At 39.6% G+C, this 21,694-nt stretch overlaps 1 protein-coding gene across 2 annotated transcripts in view; it reads right to left on the bottom strand.

The window, feature by feature from the left end:
• The window catches only part of LOC115270244 (A disintegrin and metalloproteinase with thrombospondin motifs adt-1), an 89,585-nt gene that overhangs the window by 4,317 nt on the left and 63,574 nt on the right, over window positions 1-21,694 (bottom strand). For both annotated transcript variants that reach the window (XM_029879510.2, XM_062852166.1), the window contains 7 exons: window positions 14,135-14,224; window positions 13,154-14,066; window positions 8,981-9,109; window positions 8,672-8,921; window positions 8,323-8,609; window positions 8,203-8,254; window positions 7,877-8,134 (listed from right to left, as the gene is read on the bottom strand). In XM_029879510.2, the coding sequence (XP_029735370.2) occupies window positions 7,877-8,134; window positions 8,203-8,254; window positions 8,323-8,609; window positions 8,672-8,921; window positions 8,981-9,109; window positions 13,154-14,066; window positions 14,135-14,224 (1,979 nt within the window). The remainder of the gene's footprint in view (window positions 1-7,876; window positions 8,135-8,202; window positions 8,255-8,322; window positions 8,610-8,671; window positions 8,922-8,980; window positions 9,110-13,153; window positions 14,067-14,134; window positions 14,225-21,694) is intronic.

Here is a 21,694-nt window from a genome sequence, read left to right as displayed (position 1 = left end):
TTTTATAAAGAGGACAACTTTGCAAGGCTATAAAAAGAAAACGCATAATTCAAATTTGAGCAGCTTTGGTTAGTTGTTCAGTACATTATATTAGCAGATAATAACCATAAATAAATTGGGTTAAAATTATTGAACTTCATAGAAATGTGGCAAAGTGTTTCGAGAGATCAATTTTTTAATTCCCAAAAACTAAAGATAAACACAAAATTTCTGTAAAACATCGGTGTATCGTTTTTAATTGCATAAAAGTGTTTGCCATGCTGCAGCAGTTTGAGTGATACATAGTCTGGCAAAATATAAACCTAATCGGAATAATGGTTGTTGAGATATTAAAGTTACAAATTGGACTCGATTTTCAGAATAAAATTTATTTGTTAAACAAAAATGTATAAAAATATTAAATTTTGAATGTTTTCAATGGATCTAGTCGAAAGTACTAATAATGCAATTTCAAATGCAGAAAACCGCTTCTTGATAGCATTGTTGGCTTGGTTACTGTGCTTCATGGCAGTTACCGGAGATAAAACCGCTTCGTTCTTTGAAGGTTCTTCTAAATAACGATGTACTCTATTGCAAATACAACTTAACAATGATGTCGAAAATAAAAATTAACATGTAGTTATTTTCAAATAAGGTATATAATCACATAGGGTCAGACCTTGCTGAAAATAAATAATAATAAGCTTCTCTAGAATCAAAAACTTGCATTTATGGAGCAAAAAGTATGCAATTTTTCATTATGGCCATCACTAAGTATGAAATTTATGATAAAGAATGTACTTTAAAGCATATTTTTCTTCGGTATCATTTAGAATGCGATTCTCTTCTATACTGGACTAATTTTGAACTGATTCCGTAGTGTTATTGCATCACTGGACTTAAATAAGTATTTTTTATCAATTTCATTGATAACAAGGCAACTCACTATATCAAGCTGAATAATGCTTGGTGCATTATTACTGACCAACTATTACACTCTACCTTTAGAAGAATAGTATTAGATCCCAACACATTGGAAAGTTCATGAAAATTTCAAAGTTATGTATGTGGAAAGTTGTTTAGAATTTTGAGAAGTGGGGTTTTATTGAGTTTAAACGAAAACCGCTTCAGTTCAATAACTAAGGACAATTTGTATAATGTTATATTTTTCCTACACTGTAGAATAGCTATGGAAATTTATGCAAAAAACCGATAATGATTTTTTTGAAAAATAAAAAAGATATCACACAAATAAGGTGTCCTCTTTATAAAATGAACAGTCCTTACGGGCTCCAGAAAAAACTGCGGTCGAAAAAGATTCACCCACGCACCAAATGCACCATGTACAAAACGCTAATAAGACCGGTGATCCTCTACGGGCACGAGACATGGACCATGCTCGAGGAGGACCTGCAAGCACTCGGAGTTTTCAAGCGACGCGTGCTAAGAACGATCTTCGGCGGTGTGCAGGAGAACGGTGTGTGGCGAAGAAGGATGAACCAAAACGCTAATAAGACCGGTGATCCTCTACGGGCACGAGACATGGACCATGCTCGAGGAGGACCTGCAAGCACTCGGAGTTTTCAAGCGACGCGTGCTAAGAACGATCTTCGGCGGTGTGCAGGAGAACGGTGTGTGGCGGAGAAGGATGAACCACGACCTCGCTGCACTTTACGGCGAACCCAGCATCCAGAAGGTGGCCAAAGCCGGAAGGATACGGTGGGCAGGGCATGTTGCAAGAATGCCGGACAACAACCCTGCAAAGCTGGTGTTTGCAACTGATCCGGTTGGCACAAGAAGGCGTGGAGCGCAGAGAGCACGATGGGCGGACCAGGTGGAGCGTGACTTGGCGAGCATTGGGCGCGACCGAGGATGGAGAGCGGCAGCCACAAACCGAGTATTGTGGCGTACTATTGTTGATTATGTCTTGTCTTAATGATGTTGAACAAATAAATGTATGTATGTATGTAAGTTTGAGAGTGTATAGCTACACATTTCGGTGCATTACCATACCTCTATACCGAATCCTGTTAGTTGAATAGTTTATTTTTAAGTTTTCTTTTGTTTATTTTTTTTTATTTCTTTACCCCTTCAGTTTTCCAATAGGAGGCAATCAGTGAAGTACTAGATTGAAAGTAGTGAGCTGGATTTTTGTATGGTGAGATGATCAATTCTCCGTTTCTGCAATGAAATGGTGCAAACAGCGTGGGTTATATGATTTCTTGCCTAATTTGATGCTGTTTGAGCAAAAGTTTGGGTAACTGTGTGGTTGAATTTGCAAGAAATAAATAATACAACAACACAGTTACCCAAACTTTTGCTCAACCAGCATCAAATTAGGCAAGAAATCATATAACCCACGCTGTTTGCACCATTTCATTGCAGAAATGGAGAATCGATCATCTCACCATACAAAAATCCAGCTCACTACTTTCAATCTAGTACTCCACTGATTGCCTCCTATTCTCCGTTTCTGCAATGAAATGGTGCAAAAAGCGTGGGTATTATGATTCCTTGCCTAATATGATGCTGTTTGAGCAAAACTTTGGGCAACAGTGTTGTTGTTTTTTCCATTTCTTGCAACATAAACAACATAGTTATCCAAAGTTTTGCTCAAACAGCATCAATTTAGGCAAGGAATCATAATACCCACGCTTTTTATACCATTTCATTGCAGAAACGGAGAATTGACCTTCTCACCATATTAAAATTCGACTCATTACTACAAATCTAGTACTTCACCGATCTGTCATATCGACCTTCTCACCATACTAAAATTCAGCTCATTACTACAAATCTAGTACCGTAAAACGGGGTATCTTTGATAATGCGGGTAAATTTGATAGTTCGGCAGGCATTGTGTAATTATCTTATAACTATGATTCCTTCAACCAGTTAAGAAAAAGGTAAACGTAAATCAATTCTATACATATGAAAGTTCATCTTAGACGTATTTTCATTAAAATCTAGTTTAAATACAACTTTTTGGACAAAAATTAAAAATTGTTGATATTTTTGTCATTTATCAACCCTTTCAAACAATCTGCTATACGACTTCGTTAAAACTATTTTTTCAATGAATGGACTCTTATTCTCGATAGATTCATCATAGCAGGGGTGTTTACTTTCGGTATTTTGACTTTATTTCCACCATCTTTAGAAATCAAATAGAGAATGAAGTTTTCCAAAAAGCTTTTGTTCCCAGTAGGGACCTATATAATAATGAGATCTTTTCTTGATTTACTTGATTTTGTTCTTCCAAAGTAGGATATTTATATGTAGAAGCATTCTCAATCAATCTTCCAGTTTCTTCTTTATATTAATGTAATGTTTTCGAGAAAAGTTTTGAAAGAATTCTTAAAATAATTATTAGTGAAAATCATAGGAAACACACTGAAATCCATACAGAAGTTTCAAGTGAATCTTTTTAAAAACAGTGTAGAAGGTTCCTTGGGATATTGCTAGCAGCTATATGCCCACTTTTATTTATAACTACAATTTGGTCTGTATAACAGAGAAAAACTCAACATTGTATCAGTTGGCTTACAACTTTAACTTGTTTCCTACGTATTTCAATCATTTACAGCAAGTAGAATGTCTTTATTTTGAAGAAACAATGAATTGCAAACCGTGTGTCTTCCAGGGCTGTCAGGAAAGCTACGGGGCGAAATGGACACCAATAGGAGGCAATCAGTGAAGTACTAGATTGAAAGTAGTGAGCTGGATTTTTGTATGGCGAGATGATCAATTCTCCATTTCTGCAATGAAATGGTGCAAACACCGTGTTGTTGAAGTTGCAAGAAATAAATAATACAACAACACAGTTACCCAAACTTTTGCTCAAATAGCATCAAATTAGTCAAGAAATCATATAACCCACGCTGTTTGTACCATTTCATTACAGAAATGGAGAACTGATCATCTCACCATACAAAAATCCAGCTCACTACTTTCAATCTAGTACTTCACTGATTGCTTCCTATTGGGGCATAATGGACGCCCCTTTGCTTGTAATTTCCCATATAGAACATTTTCCACGAAATTCCCTTCCCGGGAAGAGTGCGCATCTGGATATCTGGAAAGAAGTATTTCTGTATGTTACTGTATCAGTTACACCGATGACTCCCTTCTTGAAGGTTGAGCAGGTGCTGGTATTTTCTCTCGTGAGCTAAGACTGCATCAGTTTTACTCACTTGGTAGACACTGCACCGTTTCTCAGGCCGAAATCTTTGCTCATATGTGCGGAGTGCAATCAGCATTTCAGCAGCATGTAATGGGCAGCATGTTCAAATAGCCAGGCTGCTATTAAAGCACTTGTGTCGGCCAACTTCAGGTCGAAGATAGTTATCGCTTGTCGAACTCTAATCGATGAGCTGAATTCAGCAAACGCTGTTCACCTTGTATGGGTACCTGGCCATTCTTCCATCGCTGGAAATGAATTGGCTGATGAGTTAGCTCGCACTGGAGCATCACATGACTTCATTGGCCCTGAGCCAGCTATTCCGGTATCCAAGTGTTGGGTAAAGCTTCAGATTGACACCTGGGCTGCCACTCCGCACAGTTTGGAGTCATGTCGTCAAACAAAATTGTATTGTACTATGCCATCTCTAGGGGTGGCGAAGTATCTAACAAATCTGTCAAAGCAGAATTGCAGCATGCTGGTCAAAGCATTAACTGGCCACTGCCGACTCAGCTATCACATGGCGAATATTCAGCAAGCTGACTCATTTGCATGTGATAGCTGTGAATCCGATTATAGAACTTCGTATCATTTGATATGTAACTGTCCAGGTTTTTTTTACCGAGTACTCGGATAACACTTATTAAGTGAAACTGACTTCAGAAACATGAATCTGCAGGACATTCTGTTGTTCTTGACCCGCTGTGGTAAAGAGCTATAGCCTTTCTTTACACTTGCATGCGCTATCACTGTACTCTTTTCAGGGCGCAGTTTGAACCCATTGTGCTACGCTTATGCGTTATTACAGTACCCTTTTCAGGACGCTATGTGAACCCATTGTGGTAAAAAGCTCCAGAAGAAATCGGTCGGAATTCAGGAATCCAGGAAAAAATACAGGAAAGAAACCGGAAGTATACCTATCCAGGAAAAATTGAAAAAGAAATACTAATGTCGAATTCGTTTTTGAACTTGGGTTGGAACTGGATTGGCGGAAAATGTGTAAACAAACAAACGTCAAACAAACTCAAACAAATTTTAGTTCAAGCGAAACCGAAGTCGTGTTGGGGTTGAAACTGTGATCTCATCCGGTTCCAATCCAGGCTGGAACTGAATCAAAAACGAAAACGACATAAGATAAATGGAATGAAAAATACGGAATGAATTTTGTGAGAAACCTTTGGAGAGGTTCCAGGAGGTATTTCTAAATAAGTTCCAGGCGGAATTTCTGGAAAAAAACATATGGATTTTCACTTCTAGGTTCATCCATGGCTACATCGTGAAATTTGCAGCATCTTATCGGAAATCCACTAAACAGTTTGGAACTCTTTTTCTAAACTGATAAAAAAGGCAATTTCAACAATAAATTATTGACGGATTTTACAGGGATATTTTCCACACGACGGTATTCTACAGACGATTTTCATATTCTCGAAAATGTTGGAATGCGATTTCAGTGTTTCTGATGTAGTTTTCTGCTAATAATCATTCCTGAAATTATTCATGAAAACAAATAGACGAACTGTTGGGAGTATCACTAAGAAAATTCAGAATATTGATCAAATTCTTGAAGATATTTGAGAAGTTTCGCCATAAGCTAAAACACGTAAAAGTATATACCGTAAACCGGGGTAAAATTGATCAGCGGGGTGAAATTGATCATTCGGGTACTACATTGTAATTCCATTCTAGGAACTCTTGAGCGTCGTAATGATCTTAAACTTTTTACTTCATCTGGTTCGTAGCTGTCTAGAGATGTAAGTGTAGACTTTTAATTTTTTAGAAAAAGTTAGTTTTGCCTTATTTTTTTAAGGAATTTGCAATGTATTTCTCATTTAGCTGAAATCAATTGCTAATAGGACTTCCCGTAAATTCTCTGTTTTAACATTTTTGTGGAAACTTGGTTAGGAAGTTATGTAGCTAATCAGAGCATGAAATAGTTACAAAAAAGTTCATTTTATGATGAAATAGTCGATAATTGTGATAGAAATCACTTATTTCAAATTAAATTGCCTACCTTTAGGCGTTTAAGGGGAAATTTCAAAATCTAATTTTGCATTTTAAGTATTAAATTCACTAGTTGTAAGATTTTAAATGCGTTATTCGGTTTAAGAAGAGCAAAATAAAGCGGAGAAGGAAATTTTCCTTTCCAACCGATGCTAAATAGGACGCAATCAGTGAAGTACTAGATTGAAAGTAGTGAGCTGGATTTTTGTATGGTGGTGAGATGATCAGTTCTCCATTGCTGCAATGAAATGGTTCAAACAGCGTGGGTTATATGGTTTCTTGCCTAATTTGAGGAAAACTTGGGGTAACTGTGTTGTTGAAGTTGCACGAAATAAATAATACAACAACACAGTTACCCAAACTTTTGCTCAAATAGTATCAAATTAGTCAAAAAATCATATAACCCACGCTGTTTGGACCATTTCATTACAGAAATGGATAACTGATCATCTCAATATACAAAAATCCAGCTCACTACTTTCAATCTAGTACTTCACTGATTGCTTCCTATTGTATACTAATCAATTTCACCCCAAAGTGGCATTTCCAATTTTTTGATATTTGGAGTTATTTAACTTAAAGTTTAATATTGTTGAACAAAATTCTGTCACATGGTTCCATGGAAATCCACAGGGTACTGGTTTTACAGAAATTCTTTTGGCAATATTTGAATTGGCACTGAAAGTGCTCAATTTGACCCCGGGTTACGGTACCTACATGAACCTATTTTTGTATACTAAAAGTATAATTAGTAAAAATAGTAAAAATATAGACAGCGCACAAACCTCTTATTTTTTAAAATTTTATTGAAGGCGATTACTACCTATGATCGCATATCGGTCCCATATTTGCTGGGTTTCCTATTCATATGGGACAATTATGCGATCATAGGCAGATTACTGAATTTGAAATTTCACCAAAACATTTTTTTCAATGTTCAACGTTGTGGGTGGTCATTTCTCAAACAGTTTCGTATAGATTCTTGTATGATTGATATGGAACCCAAATGGAACCCAAAAAGTGTACAGAAGGTAAATGCTGTTTTTATGCCAGGCTATTATTCATGTCTTTTGTTCACTTCATTCTTATTCGTTTTCTTCTAGTTATTTGATATCTATCTTCTATATACAGGGTGTTAGGTTCCTGAGTGCAAACTTTTTAAAGGGTGATAGAGGACCATAAATGGTGAAAAAAATTGTTCTACGCATATGGTCAAATCTCAACCGTTACGTAGTTATTAAACTCCCCATGTTTTTGACTCTTATTGCCTTAACTATTGGCTATAACTTTAAAATGGTCAAACTTATCGCAGTTTTTTTACCCTTATTCGAAAGATTATTGAATTTTCTATCAAATGGCATCTTTGAACCGATTGGTTTAGTTAAATAACTAAGTTTTCTAATGCAAATAGCTTAAAAGTTGTGTGTTTTAATTTGTTTTTATCAATTATCTTTGAAAAATGCGTAATAATTTAAAATTCTTTCTGTGGCGAAGTTGTGGCCCCTGCTCCACTCTACAATTCGTTCTTTGACATTAAACTTCTATCTCTTATCGTTTTCGATACTGTACGTGCCTAACTCTATACAAAATTTCAAATCAATCGGTTTGAAATTGACTTAGTTATAGCGGCAAGTGCCCAAAATAGGTACACCTGCCCAAATGGTACAACACCCTATTACGAAAAAAAAGACGTGATATCAGTTCTTATTTTACCTGACACCTTCCGCTGATGCAATAGAAATAGTCATCGAAGTCAGCACTACGGATGCGACATGCCGTCCCGTCGGGAAAAATCCAGCTTTTTGTTTTAGGATCACCCGCTTTAGTTTCACAGAACACCTTGCAAGCCTCTTCCGGATCTTCGGCCACCTTTTGCAATCCTATCCCGCGTATATCCGAATCGAAAGCCTTGGCCCGATCACATATCTGGTTGGCAAAATCCAGTATGGTAGTACGAGCGATGTTGTAGCACTAAAATGAAGAACCAACGGATATTTTGTTATTTATCGAAAGTCTACGAGATGATAAGTTCAGTCTACCTGTTTTGCAATGCAGGATTCATATTTTTTGTTGGATCCTGTGCAACTATTTCTACGAAGCAAGAAAAATGTCGGTAAATCTTTTGAACGTGAAAAATATACTAATTCTTTTGATACAACCTCTTATCAAGACAAGTCCTGCTATACTGGCGCAGTCCAACACTACCCTCCTTGAGGCGCCCAGATTCACCGTACAAACATCCTGACTCGCACTCCGACGGCTCACTCCAGGCATCCCATGTTGGTATGGTGTTCAAAGTTCTGGCGGTGTCCTGCTTTAAGCTCGCAAATTTCAAACCCTCGATGAAGGCCTTTTTATCGATGGTTTTGAAGGCAGTGATATGTTTACCGCTGGATTGAATTGTTAGGCCCGGTATCTTTGAAACACATGCTCCACTCCGACACCACTAGAAGGAAATAGTTGTTCTGAATGTTAAGGTTTTTTTACAATTTTCTCATAATACATTACCATTAATGTTCCACACGCGGTACCCTCCAGTGCCGGGTGCGAAGTCCACGTGTACCGATCCCTTTGGCAGTGTAAATCTCGACAAATGTCGGCAATATGTTGAGCTTCTGACCGGATGCTGTCTTTTCCGTACTTGAGCATGCACTGTTGATCCGCATCGAAACGTTCACCGGGTAGCATACCTTGGGCAGTGTGGTCCAAACTCGGTCCAACATGGCCCCGATCGAACAAGCAGACTGCCTGTGTGGTTCTAAAAGTATTGAAAAACTAGTTGTTACAGAACATCTTTGAGTGTACATTATAACGTACTTCAAGAACGAACTCAAATAATTTCGGCTGCATGAGGACCACGTGATTTTTCCACTTCCAAGAGTAGGGGACATTATGTATTGACTGGGATCACAGTTGTTTTCCGAAGTATCGTGACGCATTCCTAAACTAAATTTATTGTTGGAAGAAATGGTATGTTAGTGATGACATATTAGGTAAAATGAAATGACATTTTCTTGCAATAATAAATCTTATTAGTAATGTACCGAATGCAAGTTTTATTATTCGACGAAACGAATAACACTAGTTTACAAAATAAAATGAAAGTCATGAAATTCTCTTAACGACCAAATTTTTTGATGCATAATCATGTTCTGATATCAAGATCGTGCTCCAAAAAATTTTAAGTGGAACAGTTTTTGAGTTTTTGATGAAAATCGAGCTCTAGAGTTTTTAAAAATATGGAATTTACTAAATTATAAATATATTTTGTTGCGGTAAACCAATTTTCAATCTTTTTCCATAAATGGAAACTTCTGAATCTTATTTCATTCTGAATCTCCTAAGAAATTTGTAGGAGAGTACCAGGAGTAATTCCTGAAAAAATCGCAAATGGAATTCATTGAGAAATTCTGAAGGAATCTTTAGAAGAGTTCGTGGAGGAATCTCTGTGGCAGATCCTGAAGAAATTCCTAGAGGAATATCTGAAGAAACTCCAGATGGAATCCTGGAAGATATTTCAAGAGGAATTCCCAAAGGAATATCTAAACAGTTCGTGGAGTAAGCACTAAATAAATTCCTGAAGGAGTTTCTTAGAGAATACAAGGAGGAATTCCTGAAGGAATCCTAAGAAGAATTCCAGGGGAATCTTTGGAGGTTTTTTAAAAATATGTTGTTCCAGAAAGAATCACAGAAGGAATTCCCAAGTAAAGTCCTGGTGAAATTCTTAGAGGAGTCCCTAGAGGCATACTAGAGGAATACCTGCAGGGATTCCCAGATGAATTTCTGGAGAAACTCGTGGAGAAATCTCTAGAAGAGTTCCTGGAGGAATTTCTGGATGAATTTCTGGAGGATAGTTCCTGGGGGAATCCATGTAGAAATTCGAGGAGGAATCCCAGGAAGAATTCATGAAAAAATCGCACATGGAATTCTTGGAGAAATTCTGAAGGAATCCTAAGAAGAGTTTGTGGAGGAACTTCTTGAGGAATCTCTGTTGGAATTTCTGAAGAAACGCTAGGAATAATGCTGGAAGCAATTCCTAGAGGAACTCCTGAAGGAATGCTAAAAAGAATTCCTGGGGGAATCCTTGGAGAAATTTCCCTGGAGTTGTTCCTGAAAGAATCACAGAAAAAAATCGGGTGAATCTCTGGAGGAATTCTTGGAGGAATCCCAGGAAGAATTCCTAAAGAAATCACAGATGAAATTCTTGGAGAAATCCTGAAGGAATCCTAAGAGAAGTTCGTGGAGGTACACCTTGAGAAATCCCTGAAGCAGTTTTTGGAGGAATTTCCTAATAAACTCCAGAAAGAATCCCGGATGCAATACCAAGGGGAATTCCTAAGGGAATCCCTAAACATTTCCTGAAGGAAGTACTGGATTAATTCCTGGATGAGTTCCTGAAAGAATTCCAAGAGGAAATCCTGAAGGAATTCTCAAAGAGTTCCAGGAAGAATCCTTGGAGGGGAATTTTTTAAATAATCCCTGGAGTTGTCCCTGAACACAGAAGAAATTCACGGGTGAACCCCTGTAGGAGATTTTCGAGGGAAACCTGAAGGAATTCCTGAAGAAATCCCATAAGAAATTCCAGAAGCCATCCCATGAGGAATTCTTTAGAATTTTTTTCTTAAGAAATTCCTAAAATAAATTTTGGACGAATTATTGTTGGAATCTTTGGATGAGCTCACAAAATGTAGACATTTAACCAAGCTTGTTATTTGGTAAAATTGTATGATAAGGTTATGATGGTTATCTGAAAGAAATACTTGGCGAAATATCTAGTAGTTTTCGAGTAAAAAATGTTTGAGAATTATGGATAAAAACCTTAATTATTGGACAAGTTTATTTCCTGAGATAATTTTTCTGGAACTCTGAATTGTTGAAAATCTTTGAGTTGGTTCGAATAAAAAAACTGGTAACCAGGGGGGAGGGGCAGAGGAGGCCCCCTCTGCCCCCCTAGCTACGACCATACCTATAAAGCTTTTGAAAAACATAAAAAAACTACATTATGACACTAAATCGAAAATGTAAATAATATTGCACTGTCAATAGTTTTCATTTAATTTTGTTCTAAATTTAAAATTAAGGGAGATCTTTTATTTTGTTTTTCAAAGACACGGACACGTTTAATGCTTCCAGTGAGCTATTTGCTCTTTGAAGGAAGCACGATACTAGACAACGGACTAGCATGCAACGCCCAGTGGCACAGCCGAAAACTTTTCCTGACAGCCGCGGCGGGAATCGAACCCACGCTCCTTAGCACGATGCGACTAAAGGCATGGTGACCTTAGCCGCACGACCACGAAGCCACACCATTTATTTATTTATTTATAGGATAGGGAATTTCTCAAATTCGCCAAGTTTCGGATTGCTTCCCGGTAAAATTTCCAACAGAATTCATTCATTGACATATTTTCGGGGGTTAAGGGGTAACCTGTGGCGATTTTTCTTTGAAAAATATTTTTTCCCAATACTATTTCGTATGAAAGTTTACAATAGCGGGTGCTAAAACATTTATCTTATCGATCTGAAATTTTGGTGGTATCACATTTCCCGGAATGCCACTTCCCGGAATGCCATTTCCCGGAGTGACATTTCCCGGAATGACATTTCTCGGAATGACACATTTCCCGGAATGATAATTTTCCCGGAATGCCATTTTCCGGAATGCCATTTGCCGGAGTGACATTTCCCAGAATTACTAATTTCGAGAAATGAAGTATCAAGTCATTAGGGAGCTAGCGTGCTAGGTTTTTGAATTGAATGGCTTAATGGCTTCTAAGGACGGACATTGGGCAGCCTAGTCGAATAGTTTGATTTTGATATGTGCTCGAGGTATGTGCACCTTGAAATAACAGCCTATTTTCAAAAGAAGGAAAAATATCTGATGGGAGAGTATGTGATGTGGTCAATATTACAGTATCATTGCATCCTAATTAAATGAATTGCTAATGTTGTATACATATACTTCGAAAGAACAGCCTATTTTTAAAAGAAGGAAAAATCTCTGATGAGAGAGTTAGTAGTATGTATATGCATTTATGATAATCAAGCCATTCAACTCGGCTGCTATACTGTACTATTGACGCCACTCTACTAACTTTCCCATCAGAGATTTTTCCTTCTTTTAAAAATAGGCTGTTCTTTCGAGGTGTATGCTGCCTATAATCGCATAACTGTCATACGAATAGGAAACCCAGCAAATATGGAACTGATATGCGATCATAGGCAGTATGTGTTTCATAATAATACCATTCCACTAGACTGCCCAGTGGCCGTCCTTTTGAAGCTGTGGTAGTTTACTTCAAAATGAAGTACAGGCTGATAGGTTGGTTGCATTTGTTGTTTTTTTGGTATGTACTTTGCTATGTTGGATGAGAAGGTATAAGGGCTTTCGACTAAAACACCATCGATTTATCACAGACAACCGGCTGGTTGGTCCGATGAGAATATGCCAATCAAGTTCCCTCACGGACAACCATGAGGGCACGATAAAATCAAATTCCATCATTTTATATATTAAAGGCTCGATAAAAAGCTCTTCCAATTATAAAGAAAAGGAGATGTGGTATTTTTGTGCTAATTAAAGCTGAGGATTATGATTGAATTCACTACCAGTTCAACTGCCAAGAAGATAACACGTAATCCACCAAAAAGTCATCCGACCTGTAATATCCTATTCGGCCTATTGACACTTTCGTTCTGAAGTAACATAGTTCAGCCTCAATGATCCAGCATCATTCCGGGAAATGTCACTCCGGGAAATGGCATTCCGCGAAATGTGTCATTCCGGGAAATGTCACTCCGGGAAATGGCATTCCGGGAAATGTGTCATTCCGGGAAATGTCACTCCGGGAAATGGCATTCTGGGAGATGGCATTCCGGGAAATGTGATACCACCGAAATTTTGCATAGTTGATATGGGGACAAAAGAGAGTCCAAAAAGTGTACTGTATAGTAACGTAAATGGGTTTTCTGTCCCTGGCAAATACTCACTTGTGACCGATTTCGTGCGATACGACAAACACACTTTCGAAGTGTTTTCCCTCGTTGATCGTGCAGCTGGACGTCATCGTGCACATGCCAGCAACCGGTGCAAGTCCAACGACTTGATTGCTCACCTTGCCCGTTTTGCTCACAACGTACAAATCAAGCCCAGTGAGTATCACAGCATGGTCAAAGTGCACCGGATCTGCGTCCGAGATGGGATTCAGCTTCCGCTGCCAACCGCAAAAACTGTTCAGGTACACGTCAATATCACTGGATCGACGGAGCTCCTTTGGATCGTTGTGTAATATTTCCAACCGCTTTAGAATGAAGTTGATCGGGTGGCCTAACGAAGGATGGTTGTAAAGTAGCTGGACACCATTAACCATAGCTAGGACAAAGCGGATAAGGTGAGCTTCGGTGTTTTTTGGAAAATTCTTCGACATGTGCCGATAGAGGTCCTTATCGATAAATATTGCAGTCTCAACATGGAGTGTATCTGGAACTTTTATATTGCCAATGTGTCGTTTGCTTCGATCCTTGCTCGCCATCGAAAAATAGGTGGGTTCATAGTGAGACATATCTGGTTCAAATATCACATTTTCATCAGTCTGGGTTACATGAGCAGTAGTAAAATTAGAGGTCCTATTTTTATTAATTAGTACGTGGTTACTGGACCCGAATCGCTCCGGCAGTGGATGCAAGATCAAGTCCGACTGATTCAGTTTGATCAGCCCGCGGACTTCACCTTCACAAAGATCGAAAGCCGCATGATCGTTTCGGTAGAAACAGTCTGCAAGCTTTTGAACAAGCAGATACGAATCATCCAACAGTTGTGTTGAATTGTCGTAACTTTCGATCAGCGCAAATGAATCATCAATTAGAATGTTCGATTTTTGCAGTTTCACCAAAAAACTTTCGTCTGCAAGATGGGAACCATTTTATGTTAGAGATAAGTAACGTAAGGCTGAGATGTATTTGATTTCTTACCTGTGCTATCACTAATATTGAACTCAATAAGCTTTTCTGTTGATCTCGTTGTCCGTTTCCTCCGTCGCACACTTACAATGCTGAAGTCATCTGAAAAATATGTTTAGAAAAATAGATTCCAATACTTTTCAGACTTTTTGTTTGCTGCTCTGCGCTCCACCAAAGAGTCTAAGAAGGACAACAAATTCTATTTGTTTTAGATTTCAACTAAATAGCTTCAACATGTTTCCCTTAAACATAGGTGGGCTTGATTGTCTACTGGCCATAGTTTCTGATTCGTACATATGCAGAAGATGCCCGAAACGGGTTGAAATATCCGTTATCCTTTCCTTTCAACTTTTCAGTACAGTGCCTGTGCAGCGAAATGTGCCACATCAGCTTCAGAGTAATCAACACACTATCTGTTACCAAAGGCCTGTCATCCACGCACCAACAACGTGAACCCTTTGCCAGGCAGCCACACTTCAACATCACAGCAGACGAGCCAGCGGGTTCAGATCCTGCTAGAGACACTGGCCAAAGTAGATGTCGACCTGGTCAATGCCGGTACCAAGAGTACCTTTAGTCGGAACGGTGTGGAGTCGATCATTGACGTTACTTTTTGTAGTCCTTGCCTAATAAGTACAGTGTATCAAACAATTATCCGTACAGCAATTTTTTGGTCAAAATAATTTTTCATCTAAATCTTTATAACTTTTTTATACGTCAATCAACACCGCTGAAATTTTGACCAATTATAACCCATATAGTAAAGCACCATTGGTAAAATTATGAGCGAGATCGAATAAGTTTTCTGAAAGTTATAGAACTTTTGTTAAAACTTATGAGATTTTAGAAAACATTTTTAAAACATTAAATATATTTCAATATGTACTTGATGAAACTTTTTCAATTTTTTTGTGCAACAGCTTATATTGTCTATCCGGTTGGAATCAAGACAGCCATTCAATCAAAAATAGCAATTTTCTTGGTCCACAAGTGTCGCAACTGTTTTGCATCTAGTGCGCTGTGTTGCTGACAACAACGGGAAGGATGCACACTACTTTTGACAGGATTCAAAAACGTCGCGAGTTGGGTCACGTCGCGACTTGATTGTGCGACGTCCGGTTTGGTGGCGGCACGACAATACCTAAGGCTTTCATATGCAGCTTCGTTCAAGGTTTTATATTCCCTACATAAAATATGAAAAATCTGTATATGTTCAGAGTATCATTTGGAAATTTATCATATTTTGATGAATAAAAGTGCCAAGTGTTTTCAACTTTTTTAAACTCTCTTGATGTAATATTTTTATACAGGACCTACTAAAATACATATGAAGAGTAGGTCATATTGATTTTTCGTTCAGTTAATGCACTTTTATTGGTGGAAAACATTTGGCAGATTATATGTGCAAAATATGATAAAGTTTTAAACATCGTCAACTACATAAGCACATTTTTCATATTTTTAGTATTGAATATAAAACCCCAAACATAGCTGCATATGAAAACCTTAGGTATAAGATGTAACACAAAAAAAGTTGAAAAAATTTCATCGAGTACACATTGAGATATAATGTTTTAAAAATGTGTTCAAAAATCCTATAAGTTTTACTAAAAGTTCTATAATATTCAGAAAACTTATTCGAACTTGGTCCAAAATTTATCAATGGAGCTTTAATATATGGGTTATAATTAGTCAAAATTTCAGCGTTTTTGATTGACGCATGAAAAAGTTATTAACATTTGAATGAAAAATTATTTTGACAAAAAATTTACTGTACGGACAATTGTTTGATACACTGTAGTTCGAATTGGAGAATAGACGATAGCTACACTCACAGCGATCACCTGGCGGTTCGCCACAGTATCGACTACAACAACAGCAGGCAGTGGGTAGAGGAAGAGGCAGCTAGGCCAAGACCAAGCCCTCACAGGTGGAAGACATCACACACGGCAACGGGCTGGTAGCGGTGCTCTTGCGTGCGTACGATGTGACCATGCCTAGGCGAGTCCACCTTAGAAATGGGAGACCACCGGCTTACTGGTGGACTCAAGCGATTGCGGACGTGCGCCGCGCCTGCCTACGAGCTAGGCGGCGGATGCAGCAAACACGAACTGAGAAAGAGTAAAATGAACGGCGGGTAGTGTTCGCGGCTTCTAAAGTCGCACTGAAGGCTGAGATAAGGGCAAGTAAAAAGGCCTGCTTTGAGAGTATCTGTCAGAGTGTCAATGTGAATCCGTGGAGTGATGCCTATAGGATCGAGATGACCAAGACAAGAGGTGTAATCGCTCCTACAGAGCAGTATCCAGAGATGTTGGAGGAGATCATCAAGGGTATTTTTACGCGTCATGGCCCTTATCCTAGGCCTTTTTTCATATGACTGTTGGGGGCTTGGGGCTTGCAATGTGGGGAGGGTCACCGATGAGAAACTTGGGTGATTGCAAAATCCCTAAGCGTAGGTAAGACCACAAATCCGGACGGAGTTTCGAACCTTAAGCACATACCTTGAGGCCCACTATCGACCTTAAGGGAGCTATCCCAGAAGCTCCTGGGATGTTCAGATCTGCTATGCAGAATGGCCTGGACGAGGGAGCCTTCTCAGAGATTGGAAAGCAGCCTGAGCCTGATACTATTGCCAAGGGTGGAAAATCCAACTGGAGACCCGTCGGCATACATACCTATATGCTTGATCGACACGTTGGGGACGGTGCTCGAGAAGACCATTGTCAACAAACTGTTTAGACATACTGAGGATGTAGGTGAGTGGTCTCTCGAGAAAAGGGCGGTCGACCTGTTACCGTAACTAACGGCTACAATGAGATTGATGCACTGTTGGATATCAAAAACTTCCAGATGGGTTAAAATTTGTTGATGTTATTTATATGAAATCAGTTCAGATAGTTGTATAATAAGACACATTTTTTTAAAATTGAGTCCGATAGTAGATAGGCCTCTAAATACCCCCTGTTGCAATCTCACTTCTCACTCCTGCCATAAAATATACATGTATCGGAGAGGCTGGTAACACGATTTCCGGAGAAGGGAAGAGATGAGAACGAGAGAACGATGAGGGAGCTGGTAGATCGGTGAAGGAAATTGGATGGATGATCAGGAATCATTAGCGAGAATCGGACGCGAGTGGTCGAACGAACGATTACCGTCGCGAGGCAATTAAATCTACATACCTACCGCGTCCAAGAGTGCGTGAATTTCTCCAGCCGCAGAAAAGTTCTGCGAAGACCACCAAGTGCTCCGAGAAGCGTTGAGGCCCCCGAAAAGAGTGACCGTTGATCCTACTTCTTCCCCGTTACCCAAACACGGTGACGAAGGCAATTTTGGGACACGACAATGCGGTGTCTCCATGTGCTAGTGATCCCAGCCTGGTAGACAGAGTCTGGGCACCACCCCTCCCCCGGGCATCGAGGAAAGCCGCAACGAACCACCCCTCTCCCGGGCATCGAGGAAAGTGTTGAAAGTGGTGGCGAGTCAAAGGCTGGTGGCCGACGAGCCCCCTCCGTTATTGTCGTGCCACACGTGGCGGGAGAGCCTCAACGGCCGTCATTGAGGTGAGGGTTACTGTGAGGTCCGATGGCAGCGCAATATCCGATGTGTTGAGGCCCCGTGCACGAGTCTTTGGACGTCACCGAGAAAATTGGACCAGAGAACCTCGATGATTGGACTACGCCTTGTAAAGGGCGCCCGGCGATGAAGCCGACTCCAAGAAACTACCGTCAAGAAGACCTGCCGCCATTCCACGAATCCCCTGGACGCTATCCGAACCTGGCCGATTGCCGGATCAAACATACTGATCTCCTGCGATTGGAACAGCACTGCCCATATTTGCATAGTCGATGTAAGCGCCACTGTACTTTTCAACATGCTTTTTGAATTTTAACAATGGGTTAGATCTTGTGATCTATTGAATAAAACTGATCACAAATATACACATGCGTTAGGGTTAGATATTAGCTTTTGTACGGTGGCATTTCCAGTGGTGGTTACATCGACTATGCGAATATGGACAGTGCAGCAGGGAGGTGAGTGGGAAGTGTTGCGGGCCGCAACGTACCCTCCCCCCCTTATTCTATGTATCTTTCCTTAAGGACAGACTTGTTGGAATCCCAAAATGGCCACCACAATGGCACCTACTCACGATTTCGAAAGCACAAATCTCTTCGTAAACAAAACCAGCGCACCTGCGCTTCTTATTTTAAGCTTATTACAAGTGAGCAAAAACAGAATAATAAAATGCACTGTTGTTTGAAGCTTGCTTTTTGAGATTTGTGCATCTGAAGTTCTGATGCACTGTTGAAGCGGGATTTTAAGAAGTTTGTCCTTAAAGAAATATGTATAAGCGTAGCTTCTCTTGTGTTGCGTAAGTCATTTCTAGGAAGAAGGACTTGATTTTCCAGTGGCGTTACTCGTTGTTCCTTTGGTAATGGTATCGTAAGTCTACCCCAAGTAAGTGATGCGATCGACTCTGTGTGGTATTGAATCAGCATTGTTATTCGACTAGCCTTCCAATGACCACTGGTAGCACATGGTCTGCCAAATGCACAACAAGCAATCTAGTAGGCGCGCAAACGGTCGTCGCATCATCACTTCGCAAATGTCAAAAGACAAACACAAGTTACTTCCTGGTGGCACCCGCTTGTCCACAATAATTCCAAGCTTCACATTTGGCGATCCTGCCAGGAGAATAGCGAATCTTCTGGATGATGGCAAGCGGGTGCAGACCCGGATGAGAGTGCTCGTTTTTTTTGTGCGGTTAAGTTTTCCTGGAGTGTGTGTAAAAAAGTGAGTGGAAGTGGAAAGTTATCCGGGAGATCGTATGCCTAGAGCAAACGGCCTAGGCAGGGGTGAGTTTAGATAATTGTCTGGATATTGCTCTTCTTAAACGAATGTTTTATTGTCGGTTGAATCATTGCAAAAACTTTGCTTAATTCATTTACTTGTGGGCCCTGTAGCGTGGTCAATTTAGCGATGTTTATCTTGCCAAAACTCGCTACAATGAAAAATAACTTAGCGTAGTTTGCACATCTGTATGCACAAAAGATTGTGGCGTGAAAATTATTCATACCTTTACTCGGCGGTGCAAAATCGAACAGTTTGTTCTGGTTTGAGATAATCGTCAATACTTTGTAGTATAAAAAACTAGAAACCGACATTTTTCTTATTGAAAACATCATAACTGACAAGATGAATCTGCATAGGCTTAAGCCGTGCCAAAAGACAGTAGCAAAAGAAAAAAAGCTTGACAAAGAGCAAGCAAAACTTTCACATCATGCATGATTCCGATGCAAAAAAAAAATGTCGCTTGTGATAGTATAGGCAAAAAAAAATGTGAAAATCTGAGAATTTGCGATTTTTTCTTAACCTTCCGTAACTCGCGCGGTTGACTACCTGCGTCAGCACCATGCCAATGCTGAGTAAAAAAAGCGAGATTTTTTCAACGTGTTGTACAAAATGCAACAGCGCGATCGCTTGAGGGTTAAGAGATGGTCTTGAATGTATGTTTTACGCAAAGAGAGTTTCGATTGGGTGTTCGGATTTTTTTTCGCATTTCCGTGTTTTTATGACAACGTTTGGTTCGCTTATTAATTGAATCAGTTCTGTAAGTATATACATGCGTGTCATATGATTTACGACAGTAAAAAAAAAATGTTTTACGACTTACATTACACTTGGTGTCCTGTCGAGATGAATATAACAGAAATTTGTTTGAGGATTAAAGATTACATTAATTAAACGTAACTGTGCGAGTGAACACGACAAAAAAAATTGAAACTATTTATGAGAACAACGTGTTGAAGTGTCACCAACTTCTGAAGATTCCTTTTTTATTTGATATTTACTGCACGGCCAGCGAGTTTGAGTATGAGTTCATAAAAGCGGTTTTATGTTCAGACGTGTCAAAATTTGTCTCCATTTGATATTTTAGGTGAGCAGAATGCAGCAGTTTCAATAGTATGCTGTTTTTGAGTATGAATAAATAGCTGAAAACAAGTAAGCAAAATGTGGATACATTTTCGACTGTTTGACTGTTCTTTTGCTGCTCATGCTGTAGAGATGATTTTCAAAACCCACCAAAGAACTAGATAATGATCAACAATCAGATAGTAACGGAAAAGGTTTCATCTTAAACCATATTGCGAGTAAAAAAAAAAACCCTACCCATCGAAACATTATGTTCCCGAAAGTCAGCTGAATGTGATTTTACTCGAACCGCGTTACTCTTCAGTTGTTCACGAGTATGATTGTTTTTGCTCATGCGTTTGTTTTATATTGTTTCTGAACAATGTCCGAGAAGTTAAAAAGTTTGTATGAAGTTGAAGTGTTTGTAGTTTGGTAAAGGTAACTGCAATGTACATTGTGCATATCAGTATATCGCGATGTATTTAATTTTACGTAAGAGGTATTTCAGCTCTTTTTCGTAATTCAACAGTTAATTGCAGTCTTAGTTTTGTGACCATGTTTAGTAATGTGAAATCAACAAACAGTTCACAGCGCGTCCGGATGACCGCACCCTTACGTTTGTAAGAAATTCTGTCTCATGGCGACAGTAAAAACAGTTCACAGCGCGTCCGGATGACCGCACCCTTACTTTTGTAAGAAGTTCTGTCTCATGGCGACAGTAAAAACAGTCCACAGCGCGTCCGGATGACCGCACCCTTACTTTTGTAAGAAATTCTGTCTCATGGCGACAGTAACAACAGTCCACAGCGCGTCCGGATGACCGCACCCTTACTTTTGTAAGAAATTCTGTCTCATGGCGACAGTAAAAATAGTCCACAGCGCGTCCGGATGACCGCACCTTTACTTTTGTAAGAAATTCTGTCTCATGGCGACAGTAAACAGTCCACAGCGCGTCCGGATGACCACACCCTTACTTTTGCAAGAAATTCTGTCTCATGGCGACAGTAAAAATAGTCCACAGCGCGTCCGGATGACCGCACCCTTACTTTTGTAAGAAATTCTGTCTCATGGCGACAGTAAAAATAGTCCACAGCGCGTCCGGATGACCGCACCCTTACTTTTGTAAGAAGTTCTGTCTCATGGCGACAGTAAAAACAGTCCACAGCGCGTCCGGATGACCGCACCCTTACTTTTGTAAGAAATTCTGTCTCATGGCGACAGTAACAACAGTCCACAGCGCGTCCGGATGACCGCACCCTTACTTTTGTAAGAAATTCTGTCTCATGGCGACAGTAAAAATAGTCCACAGCGCGTCCGGATGACCGCACCTTTACTTTTGTAAGAAATTCTGTCTCATGGCGACAGTAAACAGTCCACAGCGTGTCCGGATGACCACACCCTTACTTTTGCAAGAAATTCTGTCTCATGGCGACAGTAAAAATAGTCCACAGCGCGTCCGGATGACCGCACCCTTACTTTTGTAAGAAATTCTGTCTCATGGCGACAGTAAAAATAGTCCACAGCGCGTCCGGATGACCGCACCCTTACTTTTGTAAGAAGTTCTGTCTCATGGCGACAGTAAAAACAGTCCACAGCGCGTCCGGATGACCGCACCCTTACTTTTGTAAGAAATTCTGTCTCATGGCGACAGTAAACAGT

This window comes from Aedes albopictus, chromosome 2, assembly GCF_035046485.1.
Source record: "Aedes albopictus strain Foshan chromosome 2, AalbF5, whole genome shotgun sequence".
Lineage (NCBI taxonomy): Eukaryota > Metazoa > Arthropoda > Insecta > Diptera > Culicidae > Aedes > Aedes albopictus.
The sequence above is the reverse complement of the archived record's forward strand: the minus strand, read 5'-3'. Positions and strand labels throughout refer to the sequence as shown.